The sequence below is a fragment of the Canis lupus genome, chromosome 36 (assembly GCF_048164855.1).
Source record: "Canis lupus baileyi chromosome 36, mCanLup2.hap1, whole genome shotgun sequence".
NCBI classification, from domain to species: domain Eukaryota; kingdom Metazoa; phylum Chordata; class Mammalia; order Carnivora; family Canidae; genus Canis; species Canis lupus.
Genome location: NC_132873.1, coordinates 24,541,048 through 24,564,023, shown reverse-complemented (window position 1 = coordinate 24,564,023; position 22,976 = coordinate 24,541,048). Strand labels below are relative to the sequence as shown.

At 40.0% G+C, this 22,976-nt stretch overlaps 1 protein-coding gene and 1 non-coding gene across 16 annotated transcripts in view; one reads left to right on the top strand and one right to left on the bottom strand.

The window, feature by feature from the left end:
* Positions 1-20,227, top strand: part of CCDC150 (coiled-coil domain containing 150) — a 79,305-nt gene extending 59,078 nt beyond the window's left edge. For 11 of the 15 annotated variants that reach the window (XM_072812690.1, XM_072812693.1, XM_072812689.1 and 8 more), the window contains 11 exons: positions 2,548-2,676; positions 3,337-3,506; positions 5,224-5,317; positions 6,128-6,297; positions 7,224-7,350; positions 15,529-15,723; positions 16,142-16,210; positions 16,304-16,465; positions 17,122-17,208; positions 19,241-19,360; positions 19,862-20,227. In XM_072812690.1, coding sequence (XP_072668791.1) covers positions 2,548-2,676; positions 3,337-3,506; positions 5,224-5,317; positions 6,128-6,297; positions 7,224-7,350; positions 15,529-15,723; positions 16,142-16,210; positions 16,304-16,465; positions 17,122-17,208; positions 19,241-19,360; positions 19,862-19,987 — 1,449 coding nt within the window. In that variant the 3' untranslated portion in view covers positions 19,988-20,227. The remainder of the gene's footprint in view (positions 1-2,547; positions 2,677-3,336; positions 3,507-5,223; positions 5,318-6,127; positions 6,298-7,223; positions 7,351-15,528; positions 15,724-16,141; positions 16,211-16,303; positions 16,466-17,121; positions 17,209-19,240; positions 19,361-19,861) is intronic. The other 4 variants (XM_072812702.1, XM_072812688.1, XM_072812696.1 and 1 more) reach the window with 1 other exon arrangement.
* Positions 13,401-13,471, bottom strand: LOC140625931 (small nucleolar RNA SNORD56). Its single transcript, XR_012025196.1, has one exon. It is a non-coding gene; the product is annotated as a small nucleolar RNA SNORD56 (small nucleolar RNA).
* Positions 20,228-22,976: the final 2,749 nt, after the last annotated feature.

Sequence of the window (22,976 nt, the reverse complement as noted above, 5' to 3'; positions counted from 1 at the left end):
AGAGGAAGAAGAAGGTCCCTGCGTGGAGCCCGATGGGGGACTCCATCTCAGGACCCTGGGATCATGCCTTGAGTTAAAGGCAAACACTGACACTAAACCACTGAGCCACCCAGGTGCCCCTACGCTTTTGTATCTTAATAATGTGAATGTGGTACCTATTCAAAGTAATTTTATGAACATTTAATTTTCAACAAAAGTGAAAGTGGAGAAAGAATGATCTTTTTAACAAATGGTGCAGGAGCAGTTCAATATCCCTGTGCAAAACCAGAAAGCCTTTAACCCATACTTCACACCATATAAAAAATTTAACTCTAGGGTGCCAGGGTGGCTCATTTGGTTAAGTGTCTGACTTAATTTCGGTTCAGGTCGTAATCTCAGGGTCATGAGATTGAGCCCCACATTGGGCTCTGCGCTCAGAGTAGAGCTTGCTTGCCCCTTTCCCTCTGCTCCTCCTCGCATGCTGTCTCTGCTGTCTTTCTCTCTCAAATAGGTAAATAAATTTTTTTAAAAGTCTTAAAAAATTAAGTTAAAATGGATCAGAATCCTAAATGTACAACTTAAAACTGTAAAATTTCTAGAAGAAAACATAGGAAATCTTTGTGATCTTGGACTATTCAGAGATATCTTAGATTTGACATCAAAAGCATGATCCGTAAAGGGAAAAGAAAGATATGATAGCTTATGCTCTTCAGAGATATTTAAAGAATGAAGATATAAGCTGTAGACTAGGAGAAAATAGTTGGAAATCTATCATATCTGATAAAGGTCTTGTCTCCAGAATGTATTAAACTATCAAAACTTATTAAAAGGAAAACTCAATTAAAAAAAAGATATTTGGATGATAAATAAGTACTTGAAAAGATGTTAAACATTAGTCATTAGAGAAATGCAAAATTGGAACCACAGTGAGACACTATCACACACCTATGTACAACACTGAAAAACTGATCACACCAAATGTGAGGTTGCAGAGCAACGGGAACTCTCACACTGCTGAAGGGGATGTCAGATGGCACAACCACTTTGAAAAAGTTTGATAGTTTCTATAAAAATGAAACACTACTGTATAACCCAGCCATTCCACTTCTCAGGTATCTACCAAAGATAAATGAAAGCATAAACCTACACAAAGCCGTCTACACAACTGTTCACTGCAGCTTTATTTGTAATAGCTTAAAACTGGAAGCAACTCAAGTGTCAAGAGACTGGGAAAGTACATGGTGGTCTACCCTACAATAGAATACTGTTCAGCAACAGAAAGGACTGAATTATTGATACATGAAAAGGATGGAATGAATCTCAGAATAATTGTGCTGAGTGAAAGAAGCCATTCAAAAAAGAGTACATACAATTAATTCCATTTATATAAAATTCTAGAAAATAACGAATTTCTTGTGACAAAACATTAGTTGCCTTGTGTGGAGGTGGGGGAACAAGGAGAGATGGGGGAAGATTACAAAGAGGCACGAGAGAACTTTTGAGATGATAGAAATGCTTATTATCTTGATTATGGTTTCAAGAGTTTCTATGTAGTTAAAACTGTACAGTTGAAAAATATGCAGCTTATTGTAGGTCATTTATACCTCAATGCTGCTTGTGAAAGGATAATGTGGATGTATTACCTATGCAAAACGTAATTATATTAAAATATTCAACATTCTTGAAATGACAAAATTACAGAGGTCTAGAACAAATTACTGGTTGCCCCAGGACAGGGGATGGTTTTGAGATCATGTGTGCATACATAGAAGTAGCACACGTGAATTCTTTTGTGGCGAGATGGAGCGTTTCTGAATTGTGATTGTGATGGTGTTCACGTAAAGTGCATGGGATCAGATTCCATAGAGCTCTGTGAACACGCACGCACACAGGTTTTAAAGAAGTGAAAATGGAGCAAGTTCTGTAGTCCAGGTAATCTAGTCAACAGTAACATACCAAACCGTTTCCCAGTGTTGATGTTGAACTACAGCACGTAAGATGCCACCATTGGAAGCAGGGTGAAGACGACATGGGACCCTTTGTACTACTTTTGCAACATCCTGTGAATCTATTTATTTCAACACTTTAAAAAGAATATTTAAAATAGTGTGATCATTTAAAATGATTGTATAGATATACTAAAAGTGTTTTATGGATGTAAAATACTAATACTTCTAATTGGGATGTATTCTTCTATAATGCTGTTTTCTTAACACTACATAGTATTTATTCATCTTTGCTTTTGTTATATTCTGCATTTGTTATATTTTCAACTTCCATGATAATCAGTTTCTCCATTTTACATCTAACCTTCATAGCCTTATCTCTGTTATCACTTAACCTGTACTTTCATGGAGATTGACATCTGTTAGGTTTGCTCATGTTTATTCACACAGATTTATTTTTGCTTTGTAGTTTTCTTTAAAGGGAAAAATGGCTAATAAAGCTGGTTTTATTACAGTGTATTTAATTAAACATTTTAAGTTTGGTTTCCAAATTGCTGTGTCTTATTCTAATTGTTGATTTATAATTCTTTGGAAAAGTTATCATTCCTTGTTTTCTACTAAGGTGAAATCCATTCTTGAAAAGAACGAAGAGGAACTCTCACAAGCAGTGAAGTGTCGTGATGTAGCCCTGAAAGAGAGTCAGAAGTTGAAAGGGGATCTCGAGGCCTTGGAGGACAGAGAGAACAAGAAGGCAAGGCATCAGTCCTTTCTGAAAGTTCGTTACAGACCTGAGGTGCTGAAGAAATCTTTCACAAGTCCCAGTCCTTCATTTCTTGTTGCCTTTAGTAAGAATGAAGATTGATCAGAGGAAGTTTTTTTCTAAAGATAACTTTAGAAGAGCTATAAAGTGTTTGCCTTAAAAACACATCATTTAACTCCCAATGTTTTTTTAACAAAGGGGAAAAGTCCTAATTTTTTTCTGTTGAAACACATCTGACCTTGGCAGCAAGAGCCGTCTACTTATGTGTTATTAACATGTTACTAATTCTAATGTTCTCTCTGGCCCCATCATAAGATCACTGAGTTGGGCCAAGCAGAGCAGCCTGGGCCCACGCACATCTAGAACCGGGAAGTTGTTGATGCCAATCGATGTCTCCAGTTAACACACATGCTGTGACGTGACAATAGTTGGGAAGCACTGCAGGCTTCTCCACAGTCCTGGGGTCTAGTTTTGTTTTTCTCAAAGTCACAATAAATTCAGATCTTAGCAAAATAAAAGATGCTTCAGTTATTCCTCTCAGCATTCTACTGTGCTTGGTGTCCATAGTCTTGCCTAGAAGTAATGGGACTCAGCAGCAGCAGAATAACCAGAAAGGATCAAGTATCTTTGTCTTGTTTCATTTTCTCTTAGGTGGGTAACTTCCAGCGACAACTGGCAGAGGCTAAAGAAGACAATTGCAAAGTTACAATTATGTTGGAGAATGTGCTGGCTTCTCACAGTAAGATGCAAGGTGCTCTGGAAAAAGTACAAATAGAGCTCGGGCGGAGAGATTCAGAGATTGCAGGTCTCAAGAAAGAAAGGTACTGGAGATTATTTTTCTGTCTTTGTGCGTGTTAGCAGCGGTGTGCAGTCAAGAAGCAAAGTCACTTTAAAGAGCTAGCCCCCATTTGAGGAAAGCATCCTTGACTGGAAAGGAAGGTCTTTTGGTGAATGCACTAAGCTCTGTCTCTAGACTTCCCAGCCTGCTCTTACCTCCAGGTCCTGGACCTGAGCCACAGCCTTCACTCGGGTTCCCAACCCAGCCATGCCCCCCCAGCCCACACCCTTGTATCCTGCCCGTTTTTCCTGCCCAGGAGCATTTTGTGCAATTCAGTGTTCTTTGTAAATTGACATCCATTGACATCTTTAGTCAAGGGGAGATTTTTGTTTGCAACCAAGGACCTCCCTTCAGTCCTGAACAGGTATTTTTTCCTCCAATTCCAATCCAAAGTTTGATGTATTTTCCTCTCCTTATTTTACTACTCACTAAATGTGTGAATATGACAATTCATCCCCTTTACTGTGCAACACTCGTAAAGTTTTCTATCTAGCTTTACATTTCAGAAATGGCGAAATGTAGACCTGTTCAGTAAAACACAGTATTATAAATATTTATTAGAAATAAACATGATTTAAAAAGGAGAAATAAACATGATTTTCAAAGATTCAAAATCCCCATATTTTGTAGTGATGTAAAGGAGTCTGTATTCGAGAAATTCATGTGCTATATTGCTGCTTTACCCTGTTTCTACACCATTTAAACCTGCTCTTAGATCTACAGAATAATAGTGGTCTAGTCTAGATAATTAAAGCTAAGTGCCAACTTGAGTTTGAACTATCTATATATTAGTGACCTGTTTAGATGAATCATTCTGAGAACTGCTGCAAGCCGTGTTTTATAAGTAAACTCCATTTTTAAAAAATGTTTCAAGTCGCATGAGTTTCCCCTTGAGGTTAACAAACAAATGGTTTGAGTTTAATAAGTCCTCTGAAATATATTAGAATGTGTATATTAGTGGTGCATATTGCCTCTCTGTTATGGGAGAACAAGTGCCATTTTTATATTCCCCATTGTACTTATCTTTATTTTTTACATACTATAGATGTATGTTACCTCTGAACTTAAAAAAGTTAAGGAGAGGATATTAAAAATTGCTTACCGGGCAGCCCCCGTGGTGCAGCGGTTTAGCGCCGCCTTCAGCCCAGGGTGTGATCCTGGAGACCCGGGATTGAGTCCCACGTCAGGCTCCCTGCATGGAGCCTGCTTCTCCCTCTGCCTGTCTCTCTGCCTCTCTCTCTCTGTCTCTATGAATAAATGAATAAAAAATCTTAAAAAAAAAAACTTTTAAAAATTGCTTACCATTCACAATAAAATTCTAGGTAGCTGTTTAATTTATAATCTCAACAGCAGGCCCATCCGTCTAGAGGGGATATATTTTTGAATATGTATGTGTGTATGTGACGTGTATGTGTGTATGTGTATATGTATATATATACACATATATATGTATAAAATTACCAGCCCATAAGTTAGTCATTAACAAATATTGATAGCTTAATGTATCAAGCCAAATTGAATTATAGCTGGGACAAATTTTTAATCTCTGGGAGCCTTAACTGCTTAAAGGTCTGAGCATCTGTACTTTACTACATATGCTGTTTGAGCTTCTTGGAAGAAGAGTGCACTATAACTCCCAGTGGTATCATTCCTAGATGGTTTTTTTCTGTAGTCACTCTTCCTGTGCTTTCCATTTTTAGGGCTCTAAATCAACAGAGGGTGCAGAAGCTGGAGGCTGAAGTGGACCAGTGGCAGGCCAGAATGCTTGTTGTAGATGCCCAGCACAACGGTGAGGTAAAGGCCACATTTTATAGATGATAATGTTGATATTTTTGCTTTTATTGGGATATTGGTCATTTAAGAAAATGGAGTAAAATAATCAGGGAAATTTCTTTTTTCATCTGAGTAAGTCTGAGTTTTGGTTACAAATGGGAAGAAGGCCTGCAGCCTTCCAGTGAGTCATTTATTGGCAAAACAGGACCACTGTTATGCCTAATTCTCTCTTTCATACATGGTTAGTTTTTATTTATCAATGTATAAATGACTGCAGTAGTTAAAGGCTCATAAAGGCTCAGAGGATAACTTGTAACTTCAATCACAAGTCATTGGAGTGATCCCACTATGAATTAAGGAGACACATTTACATGTGTGTGCTCACAAGTGTATGCACATATGAATATCTCTACATATATGCACATATATTAAAAAGTCATGAGTATTTCATATAATTAAGCTTTTTCTAGAAAGACGTACAAGGAACAAATGCCAGTTCTTACCTCTCTAGGCAGCGATACCAAAGATTATAGGATCAGAAAGAATTTTTAACTAGTTTAAAATTTAAAAACTAAAATTAACTTAAATTGACTCAGTTTTTCAAAGCTCACTAGTAATGAGTTGGTGCATACTTTTCCCATTGCCTCCTGAGAGTCTCCTAAGCAATGTCATAGTAAGTTCTCACATATTCCAGGCAGCTGGAATCTGGTTCTGGTTCCATTTAATTATTGTTTCAATGGCTTAATGGTAAAGTGTAAGGAGTGAGCATATAATGTTAAAGACTTCTTTCATCTGTGACTGTGGAATTAAAACGAGCCTTCTCTCTTTCAGATGGAGCCTCTACAGAAAGCTCTAGATGTAGCTAGAGAAGACAACAGGAAACTGGCTATGAGCCTGGAGCAAGCTCTTCAGACAAATAATCATCTACAAACAAAGCTTGATCATGTTCAAGAGAAATTGGAAAGCAAAGAACTTGAGCGACAAAATTTGGAAAATTTCAAGTAAGAGCAGTGTAATCACAGTGAAATTAGGGGAGAGTCTCTGGGAGAGTAAGTTGTGCTCATTCACATAAAGCAGTTAAGTACCAATCCTCAACTTGGAACTGGTACTCCCAGGAGAGCCATGTTAAAGAACCAGGCACACCTGAGCAGCAGACACTAGCTGGCTGGGGTATGCTCATTTGGATCTCCTTTTCTGCTCTTCCCTCATCTAATGTCAACCTGCTTCTCCACGTGAAGGTTAAACCAAAATTTAAAGAATATTGCATGTTTCCACCAACCCTTTCCTATCAACAGGTGATGTGTCCTTTAGAAGCATGATTTGGGAAAGGAATAGCAACAGCCTGGTGGGAATAACCCATCTAGGTGTGGGAGGACTTCACCCAGGCAAATCCCAAACCACTGTTTTCCCGAAATTAGTCCAGTCAAACCCATCAAGTCACTAGGTCAAGGCACTATTTTTTCTATAAACTGCATCTAGGTAAATAGGATTTGGATATAAATAACATTCTGTAAAAATTTTTACCCAAGGGAAACGCAGTGTGTGCATAGATCTTTATGCCTTTCAGCTAATGAACATACCGATACGAGACAGGTGTAAGCTAAAGCAGAGAAGACATGTTTCCCTCTTTATGATCTGTGCACATTTTATAGTCTAGTGAAATGTTGCTGGCTTTTTTATTGGTTAAAGCGTTTATGTGTTTCCCTCTTTGGGTTGGATATCTTTATATTGAATGATTTTTTTTGGCCTTTAATGCCACAGGTAAATGCTTTTCTCCCTCCTTCTGTTAATGGGCTCCAGACCAAGGAAGTTAACCTGGTGCCTGATTGCTACTCATTTGTATATGACACCTTTCAGACGTTCTCCTCCAGGCCTTCCTTACCTCCTAAAGAAGGTTTCTAAAGGTGACTTTTTCCCCCCAAAACAGAGAACGGATGACTGAGGAATCCAAAATAGAAGCGGAAATGCATGCTGAACGCATAGAAGCTCTAAGAAAGCAGTTTCAAACTGAGAGAGAAACGGCCAAGAAAGTAGCACAACGGGAAGTGACTGAGGTATGGAGTCAAGTGACAAAAAGTGTCTCTCTAGATGAGTGCCTTTTAAGAGCGTTATCATCAGTTACAGGATTTCTGAGCATGGCTGTAGTAGGTCTTTGGTCCTTCTAGTCCTTCTGTGAGCAGTAAGCACAATGTAATCAAGCCATCTCCGTGCTCTTCGTAAGTTGAAACACACAAAGCTTCTGATAGACAGTTCTCTGCCTAGCAAAGGAGGGTCTCGATGAGAGCTTTTCCATTGGACAGTGATAGCTGAGGGATAGAGGAAATGGCCATTGGGTACACATCAAATCGTCTGTCCCCTTAATTTGCTTCACCAGCACCCTTCTCCTGAGAGGCACGTGTGTGTGGCCTGTGCTCTGATGTGTACTACGTGACCCTTACTTGTGATCTCTGCTCTTGACGTGAGACAAATAGGGTAAACAGCAGAGGGCCTTTGTTGAGTAACTAGAGGCTACGTACAATTTTGAAGGAATTCAAAGTAAGGGAAAGTTTGTTTTAGACAAGTTGAGTCATAGAAGAAGAAGGGAAACAAAGTAAGTGATTGAGATTGGCAGAGCTGACAGGGCAGGGATACCCGCTGCAAGGGAATGACCAAAGCTTAGTTATAAAAATGAACAGGATGTGTGAGCAATTAAAGAGGATTTCTCTCTATCAGAGCAGAGACTTTGGGAAATGTCTGAGAAAGAGTGGGTAGCTGACCTTGACAATCAGAATGTTAGAGGTGAACTTTCATGTCAAAGTGGGATTCTGTGGGTTTCTAAGAAATGGGTGGTATGATGAAAGCACAATTTTAGGAAGGGGAGTCTGGTGGTAGAAGAGAGTAGGCAAGGACAAAGAGAAATGGGAGACATGTAGACCCAAGCAAGCTAAACAGTATGGGCTTCAGAAGATTAGAGGCAAGCAGCATAGTTCAGTTGAAAATAGAGAACAGTTAAATTGAAAAAGGCATTTTAATAGAAAAATCATGAAACAGGGATGCCTGGGTGGCTCAGTGGTTGAGTGTCTGCCTTTGACCCAGGGCGTAGCCCTGGGATCGAGTCTTGCATCGAGCTCTCTGCATGGAGCCTGCTTCTCCCTCTGCCTGTGTCTCTGCCCCTCTCTCTGTGTGTCTTAAAAAAAAAAAGAAAGAAAGAAAGAAAAATCATCAAAAGACAGTAAATGTTCTGTCAGGAACAGAAGGGGAGGGAAGAATTAAAATCATTCCAAGACTTGGTTGGAGTGGCTGATCTATAGGTCTGTATTTTGTCAAATTTGGTATATTTTAGCAATAGCAATTCAGAGACCTTTTAGAAAATTTGTAAATTACAAAACTATATAAACATTAAACTTATGAAAGGAAACAAAAGGAAATTAAAGGCACCTTTAATCAGATAGTTGTTAGAATACTTATAAAATTTAAGTCTGTTTAATCACTGAAGATTGTGAACTTGTGAGGAGACCAAGGGCAGAGTGAGGGGGTGAGGTCAGTGGGGAGTCAGCAGCAGGGTGCACCACTCGCAAATCCCAGCTCTGCCTCTTACTAACAAGGTGTTGTCTGCAGACAGTTTCAGTGTATTTCCTCAATCATAAAATGGAAATCTTCGTAACTACTCTCCAGGGTACGTTTGTTTAAGTTGGAAAATATATGTAATTATGACAGTGCGTAATAAGTACAGGGTTATTGTTATGTTGTTAGGGCTTACACCCGGTTGTGACAAAGCTGTGATTGAGGTAATGGTGGAGTATCGAACAGAAAGTCAGTTGGGTGGTAGTAAGAGGCCAGCACTGTGGCTTGAAGTTAGGATGTGAAGGAATGAGCTAGTGTAGAAAGAAAAGGTACAAATAACTGTACATTGTCAAACGCTCTCAGCTGTCCAGAGTACTTCTCCCTTCTCCACTACCACCTCTTCCTAAAAACCAAAGCGGCACTGATTTAAGGGCACTGGAGGAGGATAGGAGCTCTGTAAAATGGTTTAAGTAATGTTAAAAGATAAACTGAGGGATACTAGATATTTTTAAGACTATTTGAGCAAAACTCAGTCCAAATCAGATGGTATCCAATCTAGTAGATAAAAAGGAGCTCCAAGGAGCGGAATGAGATGAAAGATTTCATAGGCGAACAGGAGCCAGAGACAAGATATATCAGGCAAAAGAGCAGGCTGGTTATTTTACAAGGTACTTTCCTTTAGGGGAAGACAGGAGTCTTACCAGGCAGATTACCCACCTGTCTTAGACCATTTGCTCGGTGGTTAGCACCCATGATCATGCATTTCAAGGTTTTGAGAGAATCCAGCAAACTAGAGAGACTGCTCTGATTATTATAAGCAGGATAATTCCCAATGTCTAGAGTGTCCTTTGGAGCCGTGGTCCCCAAGACCCCAATCAGTCAGAGTCAAGTAAGTGAAGGACTCTGCCGAAGGAGTCACTTTCTTAAACCAGCCAGCTTGTTCAGTGATCTTCCGTAGCTGAGGCTCAGCTTCTCCAGAAGTGTCAGTCTAAGTGCAGCGTGTGGTGTTGAGGCCACAGCACAAACACTTCCTTGCTCAGCTGAGAGACAATCCAGCTAATTTCTTCTATTATCCGGAACAAGTTCAGGCAGAGAGTCTAGGGGTTTTGTTGGGCAGCTATTTATCAGCAGATTCTGCAGTACCTTTGAGTTAAGGAGAGGTTTCTGATTGCGCCCCCATTTGCACTTACTGCTAGCCAAGGCACTAGGGATCTGCCAAAGGAAGCGAACGTTGAATCACGAATGCCTCCTGGTAAGTCCTGATTTCAGTCTGTGGCTCAGCATTGGAAAGGCGACAGCAATGGAGGCAAGTAAAGTTCAAGTCTGTAGACCACACCAGTTTTATTCTAGTTTTGCTTGTCCTTTTCTTTGTATAGAACCTAGATGCAAGATTCCCTGGGGTTGGCGTTTTTAACCAGAAGCACAGAAATTGACCCTTGGGTGTAGGGAGTATGATACAAAGGACAGGGGGCAGAGTTTGGTCCAGAGAAACTGAAGCACTGAAATCAGGGAGAAGTATGTGATGGGCAGAACTACAGGATCACCAGTTGTTTGAAGATTGGATTAGGCCCTTTGCAATGGCATTATTTTTGCAGGTCAGAGCAAGGAAAGGTGGGCAAAAGAATCATAAAGACTTGGTGTAAGAATTAAGAAAAGGATGGTCAGGGGATCCCTGGGTGGCTCAGTGGTTTGGCATCCTTCAGCCCAGGGTGTTGTCCTGGAGTCCCAGGATCGAGTCCCATGTTGGGCTCCCTGCATGGAGCCTGCTTCTCCCTCTGCTTGTGTCTCTGTGTCTTTTTCATGAATAAATAAATATTTAAAAAAAAAAAAAAAGGATGGTCAGAGAGAGAAGGAAGAATGGAAAGAAAGAAACATTCTTGATCTGAAGTCTTAGGAGCAAGCAGTCTAACCCAGTGTCCGCTACTTTTCTTCTTAGTTTGATTTTGAGGCCTCCACAACATATTTACATAGGACCAGATGTCAGATGGAGCCTTCTTCAATTGTGAAATATGTACCTATACATAGTAGGATCCTTCCCAGGAATCTCCCTTCTGCAAAAGTATCAGAGTATAACAACAGCTGTTGGTAAATGATAAAAGACTTTAATATGCTCATGTTTAAAGATCTGGGTGGTTCAGTGGTTGAGCGTCTGCCTTCAGCTCGGGGTGTAATCCCAGGGTCCAAGATCAGGTCCAGCGTTGGGTCCCCACAGGAAGCCTGCTTCTGCCTCTCTGTCTCTTGTGAATGGATAAATCTTTAAAAAAAAGTAAAGATGAGAGTTCACTGTAATGGAATTGACAAGGAAATTTGGTTATGTCTGTGATATACAGCATTTTAAGATAATAACTAGAATTATGACTGATAAAAGGACACATTAAATTTTTAAGAATTTCCTACAATTGCTAGAACACTTATATTAATAACACATATTGTACAAATATAAGGTTTATCATCACTTATTCGACAATGCTTCCCATGTAATTTAGCATCATATAAACCTAATTAGTTTGACATTTCTCTTTTACATAGTGAAACACAAATCCTTTGAGATTTTGTCTTAGGGACCCTCTGGGAAATCTCAAAGTTATTTTGAGATAAAAAAGACTCCATTTAGAATTTTATTTGGGAAAGTTGTCAAAACATGACTAAAATTATTATGAAATATCATTTAAACAAAGTGACAATAGAAGTTTTAAAGGCAAATACAGAAAGTTACATACTTAGCTCTTAAGAAAATCCAGTCTTCTCAGTATTAAGTAGTCAAAGACCTGATAAAAGACGATATGAAGCACAGTAAATTATTTTGCTAAGATGCAAAATCTTTGTTTTTCAGGTAAATTACCCCCAAAATTAAAAAAAAAAAAAAACACTTCCACAACCTCTTATCAAGAACAAACCAGCAGTCCAAGAACTGTCCATTTAGTAAAGAAAAAACCAAATTCTAATTATGCACCAAATTCATTCTTTAAAAACTTGATAAATCCATTCTAACTTAGCCATTTCGACCACACATAAAATCCCCTTTTCAAGATTCCTTTTCCACAAACCAACTTTTTCTTTTATCCATCCCTCTTTCTCATTTTGGAACAGTCATTTTACTTTCCTTACAACTTTTCCTACACAGTTTTCTTACAACTCTATTTTTTTTTTTAAAGATTTTATTTATTTATCCATGAGAGACACAGAGAGAGGCAGTGACACAGGCAGAGGGAGAAACAGGCTCCATGCAGGGAGCCCGATGTGGGACTTGAGGAAGGCACTCAACCACTAAGCCACCCAGGCGTCCCACACCTCTATTATTTTGAAGTAATTTTAATTACACATATTGACTAGAATTCTTAACATTTAGAATCCTTATTCCTAGTGAAAACTAAGAAATAAGCAATTGTAGAGTATGTTACAATTAACATTCTGTGGGTTAGCAAGTTTAATAAGTAATTCCTTAATTTCTATAAGTATATTCTTCTTCATAGTAAACTTCCCAGCTTAGCACAAAACATGTTTACTAACAGACACAAATATCTTTAATTTCTCTGTAAAAGGAAGCCAAAGTGGGTAAACCTATGTTTAGTAATTCGTTTTGGTATTTTATTTGGAAATGATCTAGATATTTAATGAATATCCATCATTTAATTTGTTTTAGGGTAATTTCAAGGTTTCTAGATACCAAAAAGATTTTGGAAAATTTTATGCTATATCTGACAATTATGTTTAGATTACTCATGAAAATTTCTTGCTGACAAATTCTGTAACAGAGATAGAGAGAGGAGTTTATCTGACTTAGTAAACCTGGTAAAACAGAAGTATTACAGTTAATGCTGATAATTCTGAAGACATGGATACTTTGTTGACGATTATCCTAGATCATGTAACTGCAAAAACATTTGGGTTAGTTTCTCTATTTGAGCGTACACTTGATAAAGCTAAGGTTACTGGTTCAGGCTAAAGCTTTTAACTCGTATTTGTGAAGGAGACTTTTAAGATTTTTCATGTGCCTAGTTTTCAAAATATCTTTTCCATTTTGGGTTTTTTTTTTTCCTTTCTTTTCATGAGAATGGTCTTCATTCTTAGAGAAGACCAAGTAGGATATTTACATCTCAAAAGGCACAGAAAAAGAATGTAAGTTCCACCAAGGAGGATTTTTGTTTCCTAAATACAGATATTTTACAATATCTGCAGCCTTAGATGAATAGGGGAGGTTTGGGGATTGGTAACAAGAATAGATGAGCTTTGAATTGTTTCTAGGGCTGAGTTTCTGTTCTTGTACATTTAATTTATAAGACAAGTACAGTGTTTAATTTCTCAAAGAATTGGGTTGCAGCCTTATAATGATAAACAGGCTGACCCACCCATCCAACTACACAATCTTCAATTTGCTTCTTTATTATCAGGGAGATCTTCAACTAAGATGGAAATCAAAAGATTCCTATGTTCGAGATTTAGAGCTGTGTGTCTTTGGAATTTAGTAAATCCTTCCACAGAGGCTTTAATTTTCTCTCTAGGTACGGTTTCATCTTAGCTGAGGGGAGAAAGACCTTTTTTTTTTTTTTCCTCCTCAGCTTCACTCAGACCCAAAGTATCATCCCTCACCATGTGAACTGCTGTTGACGAAAAATACTGCCATCATTGCAGAGAAAAGAAAGGAATTTTTAAAAGTCTAGCAGGCTCTGAATATGGCCATCCTCTGGCCATAGAGCTACTTTAAATCGTTTCATAGATCTTGCTAGGTTTTAGCAAGGACAAACAGTAAATATTCCTAGCAATATTGAACAGCCTCATGGATGCAAGAGGGTCCCCAGAAAGGGCACAAAAAATACTCCCCACCCAAACTCTAGAACCACTCCCAAAGATAACCAAGAGAATTGTCCAGGCTGGCAGCAGTCAGATGGGATAGAACCTGCATTTCTGTCCAACCATATTTTTAGAGCCTCTAACCTAGTGGTTGCCCAAGCCAGGTTCAAGATACAAAACAAGGTAACAAGAAGGCATAAGCCGTCCCGGGAAGAAAGATCAACAACCAGTGAGTACTTGAAAGCAGATTAAAAAGACACAGTTCAAAGATATAATTTTGTCTGTCAGTCTGAATTTGGAAAGGACAATGTGAAACTTTACCTTTCTTTCTCAACCAGACACCACAGAGAGACATCGGAGAGAGCTGATTTTGGGGAGAACTGTTGTCTTTTGCTAGCTTCTGCTCATTTCCCCAGATCCTATCCATAGATTCTGGGCAAGTAGGCAGCGGGGGTGGGGGGGTGGATGGAGGTGAGGGGGTGGATTCCAGGAGGTCTCATCGTAGTCACCAGAAACCACAGAGGATGAAAAACAGTTTTCCTTCTACCCTTTATAAGTGCTTGGCTTTGCTTGTCTAGAGTACCTCACACATGGATAAGCTTATTGAGGTTGAAAGTTCTCCATGGTAGCCATTATATTTCAAAATTATCTGTCTGTTCAGCCTTTAAGTTTTTATTCACCTGACACCTCACACTGGACCCCATCCAGAAAAAGAAAGGCTTAAAGTCCAACAGCTGCGACCACAAAAGCTGCAGAGCTAAGATTTAAGAGGGACTGACGCCTGACCTCCAGAGGCCTCAAGGAAGCTGGGGATACCTACAGACCTGATTGCTCGTTGCTCCTGGGGAGCACTGCCCTCCTTCCTTTTTTCTCTCTGACACCAGAACTGTTAAATATTTAACATGCCTCAGTTTACCTTTTAAGAGTTTATTTGAACAGAAATTGATTCAAATTGGGCATCATCCAGTCTAGCAGCCAGAGAACTCCAAGGAGCTATACAAAATGAAAGGCTTTTATAGGCAGAAGGGAGCAAGAACACATTTTACTGCCACTAACTTGAGTTGGTTATTGCAAAGTTTCTTTCAGGGGAGGGCAGGATTGGGAAGATTACCACACGAGTGCTCGTCAGGCAACTGCTGACAGATTCGTCTAAGAGTTCATTTCTGGGAAAGTCAAAACTGTAATTCAATCTTGGTTTGGTGATGTGGGGCTTAGCATAAGGGACTCTGTTTGGGGCTGTTGTCTTGGTTCCAACAATATTCACTATGGTATTTTTCCACTAAACATATTTATTAAAATCTTTGAAAACTGAAGGCAGTATAACAAAAAAATCTATGCATTGGTAGTAACTAGCAAGTATTTGTATGAATTACTTTCTAATTTTCAATTCTCTAGACATGAGGTCACAAGTGACAGAAGGAAGAGAAAAGCTTAAAGCTGAGCAAGTGTGCCAGGCTCTCCTCCTGTACTGTATCTTATTTAACTAGGAATCCTTGGAGATAGGTTATTTGCATACTTTGCCAGTGATGAACCTGAGCCTTTAGGGAAGTTAACTATCCAAAATTACTTGGCTAGTAAGTGCTAAAGCTGAGATTTGAGCTTAGGTTGGACTCTAAAGTCATGCTCTTAAAAAACAAATGAACATGTATTTACAATATTTATCTGTTCTAGGAAAAATTGTGTTTAGTGTTAAAAATTTTGAAAAACAAAAAAGATGAAAACTCCTTAGACTGTTGCTCTACAAATCTTCTTAATCAGATATCATTATCATTGCCTCACTTAGCCTCCCCTTTAAAAGAAAGGTCAAAGAGAACAAAATGTGGGGACAGGCCTCATCATAAGCCTCTCTTACTGAATGAGAGGTGAAAACGATGACATTTTCCCGTTGTGTTCCCCAGCTGAAGAAAGCCCTTGATGAAGCCAACTTCAGATCAGTGGAGGTGACCCGGGCCAACCGCGAGCTGCGGCAGAAACTGACAGAGCTGGAGAAGGTCCTGAACAGTAGCAAGGAGAAAATAAAGAATCAAAAGGCCCAAATCAAGCTCCATTTGTCGACGAAGGCGAATAATACTCAGAATATGGAAAGGATGAAGGTTGTATGAGAAACGCTAAGTCTCCCCTCACTTCCTTAGTGTCTGATGAGGATCCAGGCAGGCGGTGGGGTCTGGTGAAGATGGTTCCAGAGTCCTAACAGCACCTGTGTTCTCTGGGAATTATAGCTGCACCCGGGGAGTGGACAAAGTGTGAGAGGGGGCTGTTTCTCTTTCCGGCAGAGATACTGCAGTGTAAGTGTGTAGTTTCTCAGCAGCTGTCCTGTGCCCTTGTGGATCCCCTCTGTGTCTTCCACTGTGACTGTACAGGACTCTGCTCTTCCCGGGCCAGCGGGAAGGAGAGCCCAGCAGAGGCGACAACATGGGTCTCATGGGATTCCCCCTGCAATCCTGTAGGCAAAAGGGCCAGCCAGTTTTCCCACTAATCATCTTTCTATGTTATCTCCACATTTACTTTCAGCAAATAGAAACGGAATTGAGGCAGATGGAGCTAATTAAGGATCAATATCAGAAAAAAAATTATGAACAGGTAGGTGATTTCCACAGACTTCATGTTTACCTTTCACACAAAATCTCCACCTGGGACAGGCTGACAACTGCTTTCCTCTCTGTGCCCCACCAGTCCTTGAGTATCCAGAAGTTCGTGTCTGAAATGACTAACCTACAGAAGGAGATGCAGCTGCTGGCCAAGAGCCAATATGAGACGTCTGCGCAGAACAAACAGCAAGAGCTGCGACTCGAGGCAGAGCGCAATGTTCGGCAGGAACTGGAGAGCCGGTGCCGGGTGAGAGGCCTCCTCGGAGAGGGGCGGTGGGGGACTTGGACTGAAACCCCACAGTAGAGCACGTAGACTTTCTAGATTCTGTAGCAGAGGTGCAAATCTGCAAGTAGGAAGAAGCCTGGAGCTTTGAATATGGCACGTGCTCGCCATTTATAAAATATTCACTCGCAAAGAAGAGCTAACGCTCACCTGTGCAAAATACTGGTTCCTAAGTAGGACTCCTGAAATGAATTCCATGGTCTTTCCAGAACTTTCTGTGCCTTGGTTCTTCCCTGAAGCTCAGATATGCCTGTTACTGTGGTAGACTTGAAACTCTCCCCAGCCTCCTGAAGAGCGTGACATTCTGTCACTGGAAAGGAACTTGAAGAGACCATCAAGCTCTTGCCTTCCAGCAGACATGGTCTCCTTAAAAAAGCATTCCTTCCATTCTGGAAAACAGATATTGATCACTTTCTCCTCAGGAGAATACAGAAATCAGTCAAAATCTGTCATTGTATGCATCTATGTATACTACTGAGAGGAACAGTTCTTATCTTGTATTTTGGTAGCACACCCCATGGTACTTTCCTAATTTTGTTGCTGATTTATAACAACATGGAAGCTCTGGGCTCCATATGGGATGTTGGGAATTTCTAAAAATCTTTGTATCCCATGTTCAGGAATTGGAAGAAACTATCAGACACCTAAAGAAATGTAAAGAGGCAACAGAGCATAAGCTGAAAGAAGCCAGTGTGGAATCAGAACAGGTAAGCCAGACCTATGGGCGTAGAAACGTAGACAGGTGTCCTCCGACACAGCAACCTTGAAACCTTCAAGTCAAGGTAAAATCCTTCATTAACAGAGTTGTCAGGCAATAACAACTTACTAAGTCTAATGTCTACTATGAAGAATAATTTTTAGACTGAGGTTCTGTGTCCTGATAAAAGATAACAGAATGCTGAAGTCCTGAATGAACCTCAAGTCCAATTCTCTACCCCTAAATATAAGAAGGGAAGACCAGCATGTGTGTAGATTTTAATGCATTATGGCTTGACATCACTAATAAAAATGGAAGCTCTTTGTTTAGTCAATAACTAGAAATGTAAGTAGGCCCTATTTATTTTTATTTTTTTATTTAAGTAATCTTTCTTCCCACCATGGGGCTCAAACTCATGACCCTGAGATTAAAAGTTGCTCGATCTTCCCACTGAGCCAGATACCCCTCGAAGGCCCTTTTAATTTGTGAATTTGCTTTCTCTAAAGCATTTTAAAGGTTTTTAGAGCTGGAAAGGGTCTTTGAAATCATTGTCTGACACAACCACTCATTTTCCAGATAAGAAAATAGATTCTTAAGGTATACAGTGATGGTGTTGTCAGTTGGTCATGTGTCCCTTTTATAGCCATTAAGTCATAGAAATAATGTGACTGTCAGAACAGAGTATTAAAAGGAATATGCACTCCGACACACAGGAGTTTTGAGTGCCAACTTACCCTTGAGGAAGTTCCATTTTAACTCATCAGTTACCACATCTAGAAAAGCCAGGATATTAAAGCTTAACTATTCCATTATTGTTAGATGACTCAGAGTAAGTTTCAATAAGTAGTACCCCCCTTCCCGTTCACCGTGCAAGAGGAGACATGATGTGTGGGGCCATTTCAGGCATCTTTCCCTCCAGTCCTGGTAAAGAGCGCTGGAGAAAGTTGTCTGGTGTGGTGAGGGAGGTATGAGGGTATCACGGGCACTAGGATATACAAACAGCCCCGGAAAATAGTTGAACTTTGTAGCTTTCTGAAAGTTGAATGACAAGGGGAGCTCTACTTTCTTACTATTTAGTACCCACACTAGGACCTGGCTAATCTGGGACAAATACATAGTCATACATATTTACTGTGGACCTGTCCTAGGGTGGGCGCAGTGCTAGGTGATGAAGACTCAGGGTGAACAAGCTTGAGGAAGCCCCCTGCTCTCATGGAACTTACCTTCTCCCAGGAAACAGAGAAATACACCTCTCTCTCTCAGATGTCAGAATCAAAAAATGAAAATGCTGTCTAGGAAACATAATCAAAAGGAAGAAACAGTTATTTTACTTTTTATTCTAGAGGGTATGTTCTGGAGCTGTTTTGAAGCAACCTTAACAACATAAAAGCCAGTCAGCTTTACCTTAAAATACTGAAGTATCCCAAATACATACAAAAGTGCCAGGCACACACATAGGCACTCAGTAAATACTTGTCAATTAAATGAATACTGATTCCGGATCATCTTCGAAGTCAGACTACTAGAAGGGCCATTGAAGTCTAACAAAGATAATTTGGAAATATGTACTTAGGAGCTGAAGTATAAAATGTTTTAATGATAAAGGAAATAAAAAGAATGCAACTTACACTAAGCTAGTCCAGTCTGTTACTAATTTGATTACTTTCATAAAGCCCAAAAGAAAGATCTGTGTATAAACTTTGGAGAACTGTTTAGTCTTAGGGAACAGAACTCAAAAATTCAAACTCTGGTTTGAACTACCAATATTCATTGGCAGTGCCTTGTCCTTTCATTCTTATTTTCCTCCTGGGTCCTCTTCCTTTCATTCACATCCAGAAAATATTAATTAATGCTTGAATAGCTGCAGGCTTGCACGCATTCTTCAACTCCACATTCAGAAACCGCTCTCATCTGTGGGAGATACATCATGCAAATAGGTTGCAAGAACCTGGCACTTGCAATTTGGGTCTTTTAACATCTGAGTAAAAAAAGTCTCTGAAACTGATTGTCGTGATTTCTAATGATAACACGTTTATGTTCAGATAACAGCTAACCTGGAAGAAGCTCATCGCTGGTTTAAGTGCAGGTTTGATGGCCTCCAACTTGAGCTGACAAAAAACCGGTTGCAGAGGCTTCCCCGAGAAGACAGGTGGCTGGAAGAGGTAGGGTATTTAGACGTGACTGTCTTCAGCAATTTTGGATTTGTTCCTCCTCGGATTTCTCATGGCAGAAGTTCTCTCTTCATCCAGCTACTCTCCCCACTTATCTTTAGGTTTCTTTAAACTGTAAAGAAAACAGGGATCCCTGGGTGGCTCAGCAGTTAAGCGTCTGCCTTCTGCTCAGGGCGTGATCCTGGGATCCGGGATCAAGTCCCACATGGGGCTCCCTGGGTCTCTGCCTCTCTCTCTCATAAATAATGAAACCTTTTAAAAAAATGTAAGATCAACTGTAAAGAAAACAGACTAAATTTCTTCCTTAACAGCTACACATCTCTTTAAAAAAATGTAAGATCAACTGTAAAGAAAACAGACTAAATTTCTTCCTTAACAGCTACACATCTCTCAAACTGTCTAGGTTAGGACCACTCAACCTTGATGAATGAATTATATTCATAAAGACAAAAATGGGTCCTCAGCTTTGCAGTTAGTTTTGAAAAGTGTTAGGTCTGTTTTCTTTCCAACAGGACCAAGGTAACAGGCACGATATTGCGTCCAGCCAGTCTGTTCTACATCGATGGGAAAATAAACAGAATCTTAAACTTATGCCCAAGAAGTGTCAATCTGAACTAGAGAGAAAGTGACGTCCTTGACAAAGGCGTGCCATCTATAGCCGCGATTTCCTGAGCCCAGCAACCAGAGCTGGCCTTTTCCACAGTCATCAGAACATGAAGTCTTTGATGTGGGCTGAAGATTTTGGACTTGAGTTTATCATTTTATGAGTTTTCTGATACCAGTACAGAACCACCCCACCTTTTTTGTCCTTTTCCCCATTTTCCACCCAATAAATTTATATTAATTTGTTGTATGATAGATGCTATTGTATGATACTTGGCTATTTTTCTAAGTATATTTTATCAAAATATTTAGTGAGGTCCTAGATGATATGGCAACTAAATGACAAGATATTTTGTCTCAATGAAATGCTATAACATCCAGTAAGTAATCCCTGAAAATGGAATCACCTGGAAAATGATAAAACTTTCCCATGGTTCTTACAAATGTATACCCTTTTATGCTAGGTAAGATTCTGTTTTACTGTTTTAAGTAAGTTCTACACCCAGGGTGGGGCTTGCACTTACCCCCGCCCCACGCAAGGTCAAGAGTTGCATGCTTTACTGACTGAGCCAGCCAGGTGCCCACGTATCTATTCTTAGAGATTGTAAATGTCCAAAGCTGTAAATACAAAGCAAATTATTGTGTATACCAGTCTGCTCCAGGAAACATGTAGCTCCTCCTTAGTGTAGTAAGTAATAAATTCAGCTTTTTAAAAAAAATTTAGATATTGAGTGGTAGATTATATACATTAAGTCTGGACTACCTAAACAGCTACCAGAAGACCTAGTTTAATTGATGCTCAAGTGATGACAGCTACTGATGGTACTATCAGGACCTCAATGAAGTGAGCAATTGTGAAATTGGAGAGAATATAAAAAATAAGACTCCCAGAGGATGAGGAGCCCACCACTCTTTATCTGATATAAAAAGACAAAGCTGAGTTGACTCTGGTAACGGAGAGCTGTGTTGTTAGGCAGGCTCCTCCCTGAGCAGAACCAGAATGCTGATCTTATAGAAGGTTTTGGGGCAGGACTTTCAGAGGCTTATGAGGGTTGATATCATCTGTAGAAGTGTAGTTAATGTGGGTGAGACTCTTAATTGGCATTCAGGGGTAAGTTTATTAGAGCACATCCATTCCTATTGTCTGACTTTCAGAGGTGGGGGCTCACTGATTGGCAGCCTGGCAAAAGCCGCCTCACGTTGTCTAACTCCTACGGGATTTATCCCTTTGGACTCTTCATAAGGAGATCTAGTCAGTTGAGGGTGCCAGGGAGTCAGTCTTGAAATAGTCTAACCAAGAGCCCCACAGAACGGTTGACCTTAGTCCTGAATTCTTCATAGGAAAAAAGATCCCAGTTACTGCATAGGAGAGATGATCAACCTTAATGGGTTGTAAATCTATTGTTCCTGAGTGTTGTCATGACATTGACCGTTACTGGCCAAGAATACATTTATCTTCCTCATCCAGGACAGGGGCATTTTTTTCTTCACTTGTGTACTGTCCTCAAAGAGGACCATCATCGATAAAGTCAGTGTAACATACCTTTATATTGTTTTTTTAGGTTGGCTATACTAAACATTAGCTTCGGAGAAGTGCATTGTAGAGTTACGTTGGTGATCATCTCTAGCAAAGCTTATAGTTAGAACGCCCTATTCAGAGTAATGAATTTGCCGAAGTGTTTCTGTAGTACCTTTGTCAGGTTCCATTGTGGGCCTCTGCTTTCATCCAAAACAACCAAAAAACAGACAAAAAGTCAAACAATGATTTCTAAGACACCAGACATGAAACAAGGAACAGTGATCCCTAAGAGAAAGGGAATAAATGATGTGAACCCTACTATCGCCCCAGCTTACAGCCTTCAGAGAGTTTACCTGCATTGCAAGGAGGGGAAATCGGTGGGCTCCCTGAGGCGGTGCCAGAGCTCAGGGAGACAAGGACTGCTGGAGTCCAGGACCGAGTCCCAGAGGGGAGAGAGCTGCACGGAGGGAGAACTTCAGAGAGGTCCCAGAGGTCCTCTGAGTATTCAGCTGCGTCCCAGTCAGCACACGCACAGGAGGAAACCACCCAAAGCTGGAGAAAGAATCATCCCAAAGGGTCCGAGTTAACCACCTCAGTCCAGCCAGCGCTGGACGCATCATTACGTTTAGTCTCCGAGGCTGGGTGGGATTTGTGAACACAGTGCCCTGCATGTAGTATACGTACTAACAGCCTTATCTACAGATCTAGTAATTTCACTAAAGTTGTCTTGTTTAGAAAAAGAATGCTTATGGCACAAACTGATCTTTATACCATTAGTTCTACTGTAAGGTGATGACTGCGGAGTGTGTTAGAAGCCGAAGGCAACTGAATTACAAGTATATGTTCTTATCGACAACGTCAACTTCATTCGGCTCAAATCAAGGAATGGTTTAATTCATAGCTAAATGGATAGCCAATGTGGCCAATTCATTCTAAAAATTAGATCAAATATCCCTTAAATTAACTTCTTGGTTTGATTTATCCTTGTAGATTTTTTTTTTTTTTAAAACTAAAACACCCCAGTCACTGGTCAGTCCTTGACTAATCCTTGAGTGGTATTTAATTTTATGTTGGCTGAAGGCTTTCCTTTGACAGGCCATACCTAGCTTCTAAGTTGTACTTGAGAGGTTTCTTTTCTTTTTTTGAATGATGAGGTGCTTTAACAGCTACCCACTGGAATATTATTTGACTGGGAAGCAATTTATGATTTCAGGAGTTAATACAAATGGTATCTCATAAATTGCTGAGGTTTATAAAGAGAATGTAGAGGTGAGGATGTGAAGACACCCTGATAGCTCTGGCTGGCTGGGCAGGATGGCCGTCCTCCCTTGCTGAGTTAACAATGCTCAGCGCGCACGTGCACTCACACACACACACAATCAGTTCCCACCAGCCAGAATCAGAAACCTCATGATTTACAGGGCATTGGGGGGTGGAGTATACCAAAGAGTATCAGTCTCAGAAGTAGAGACTCTTAAGCCCTAT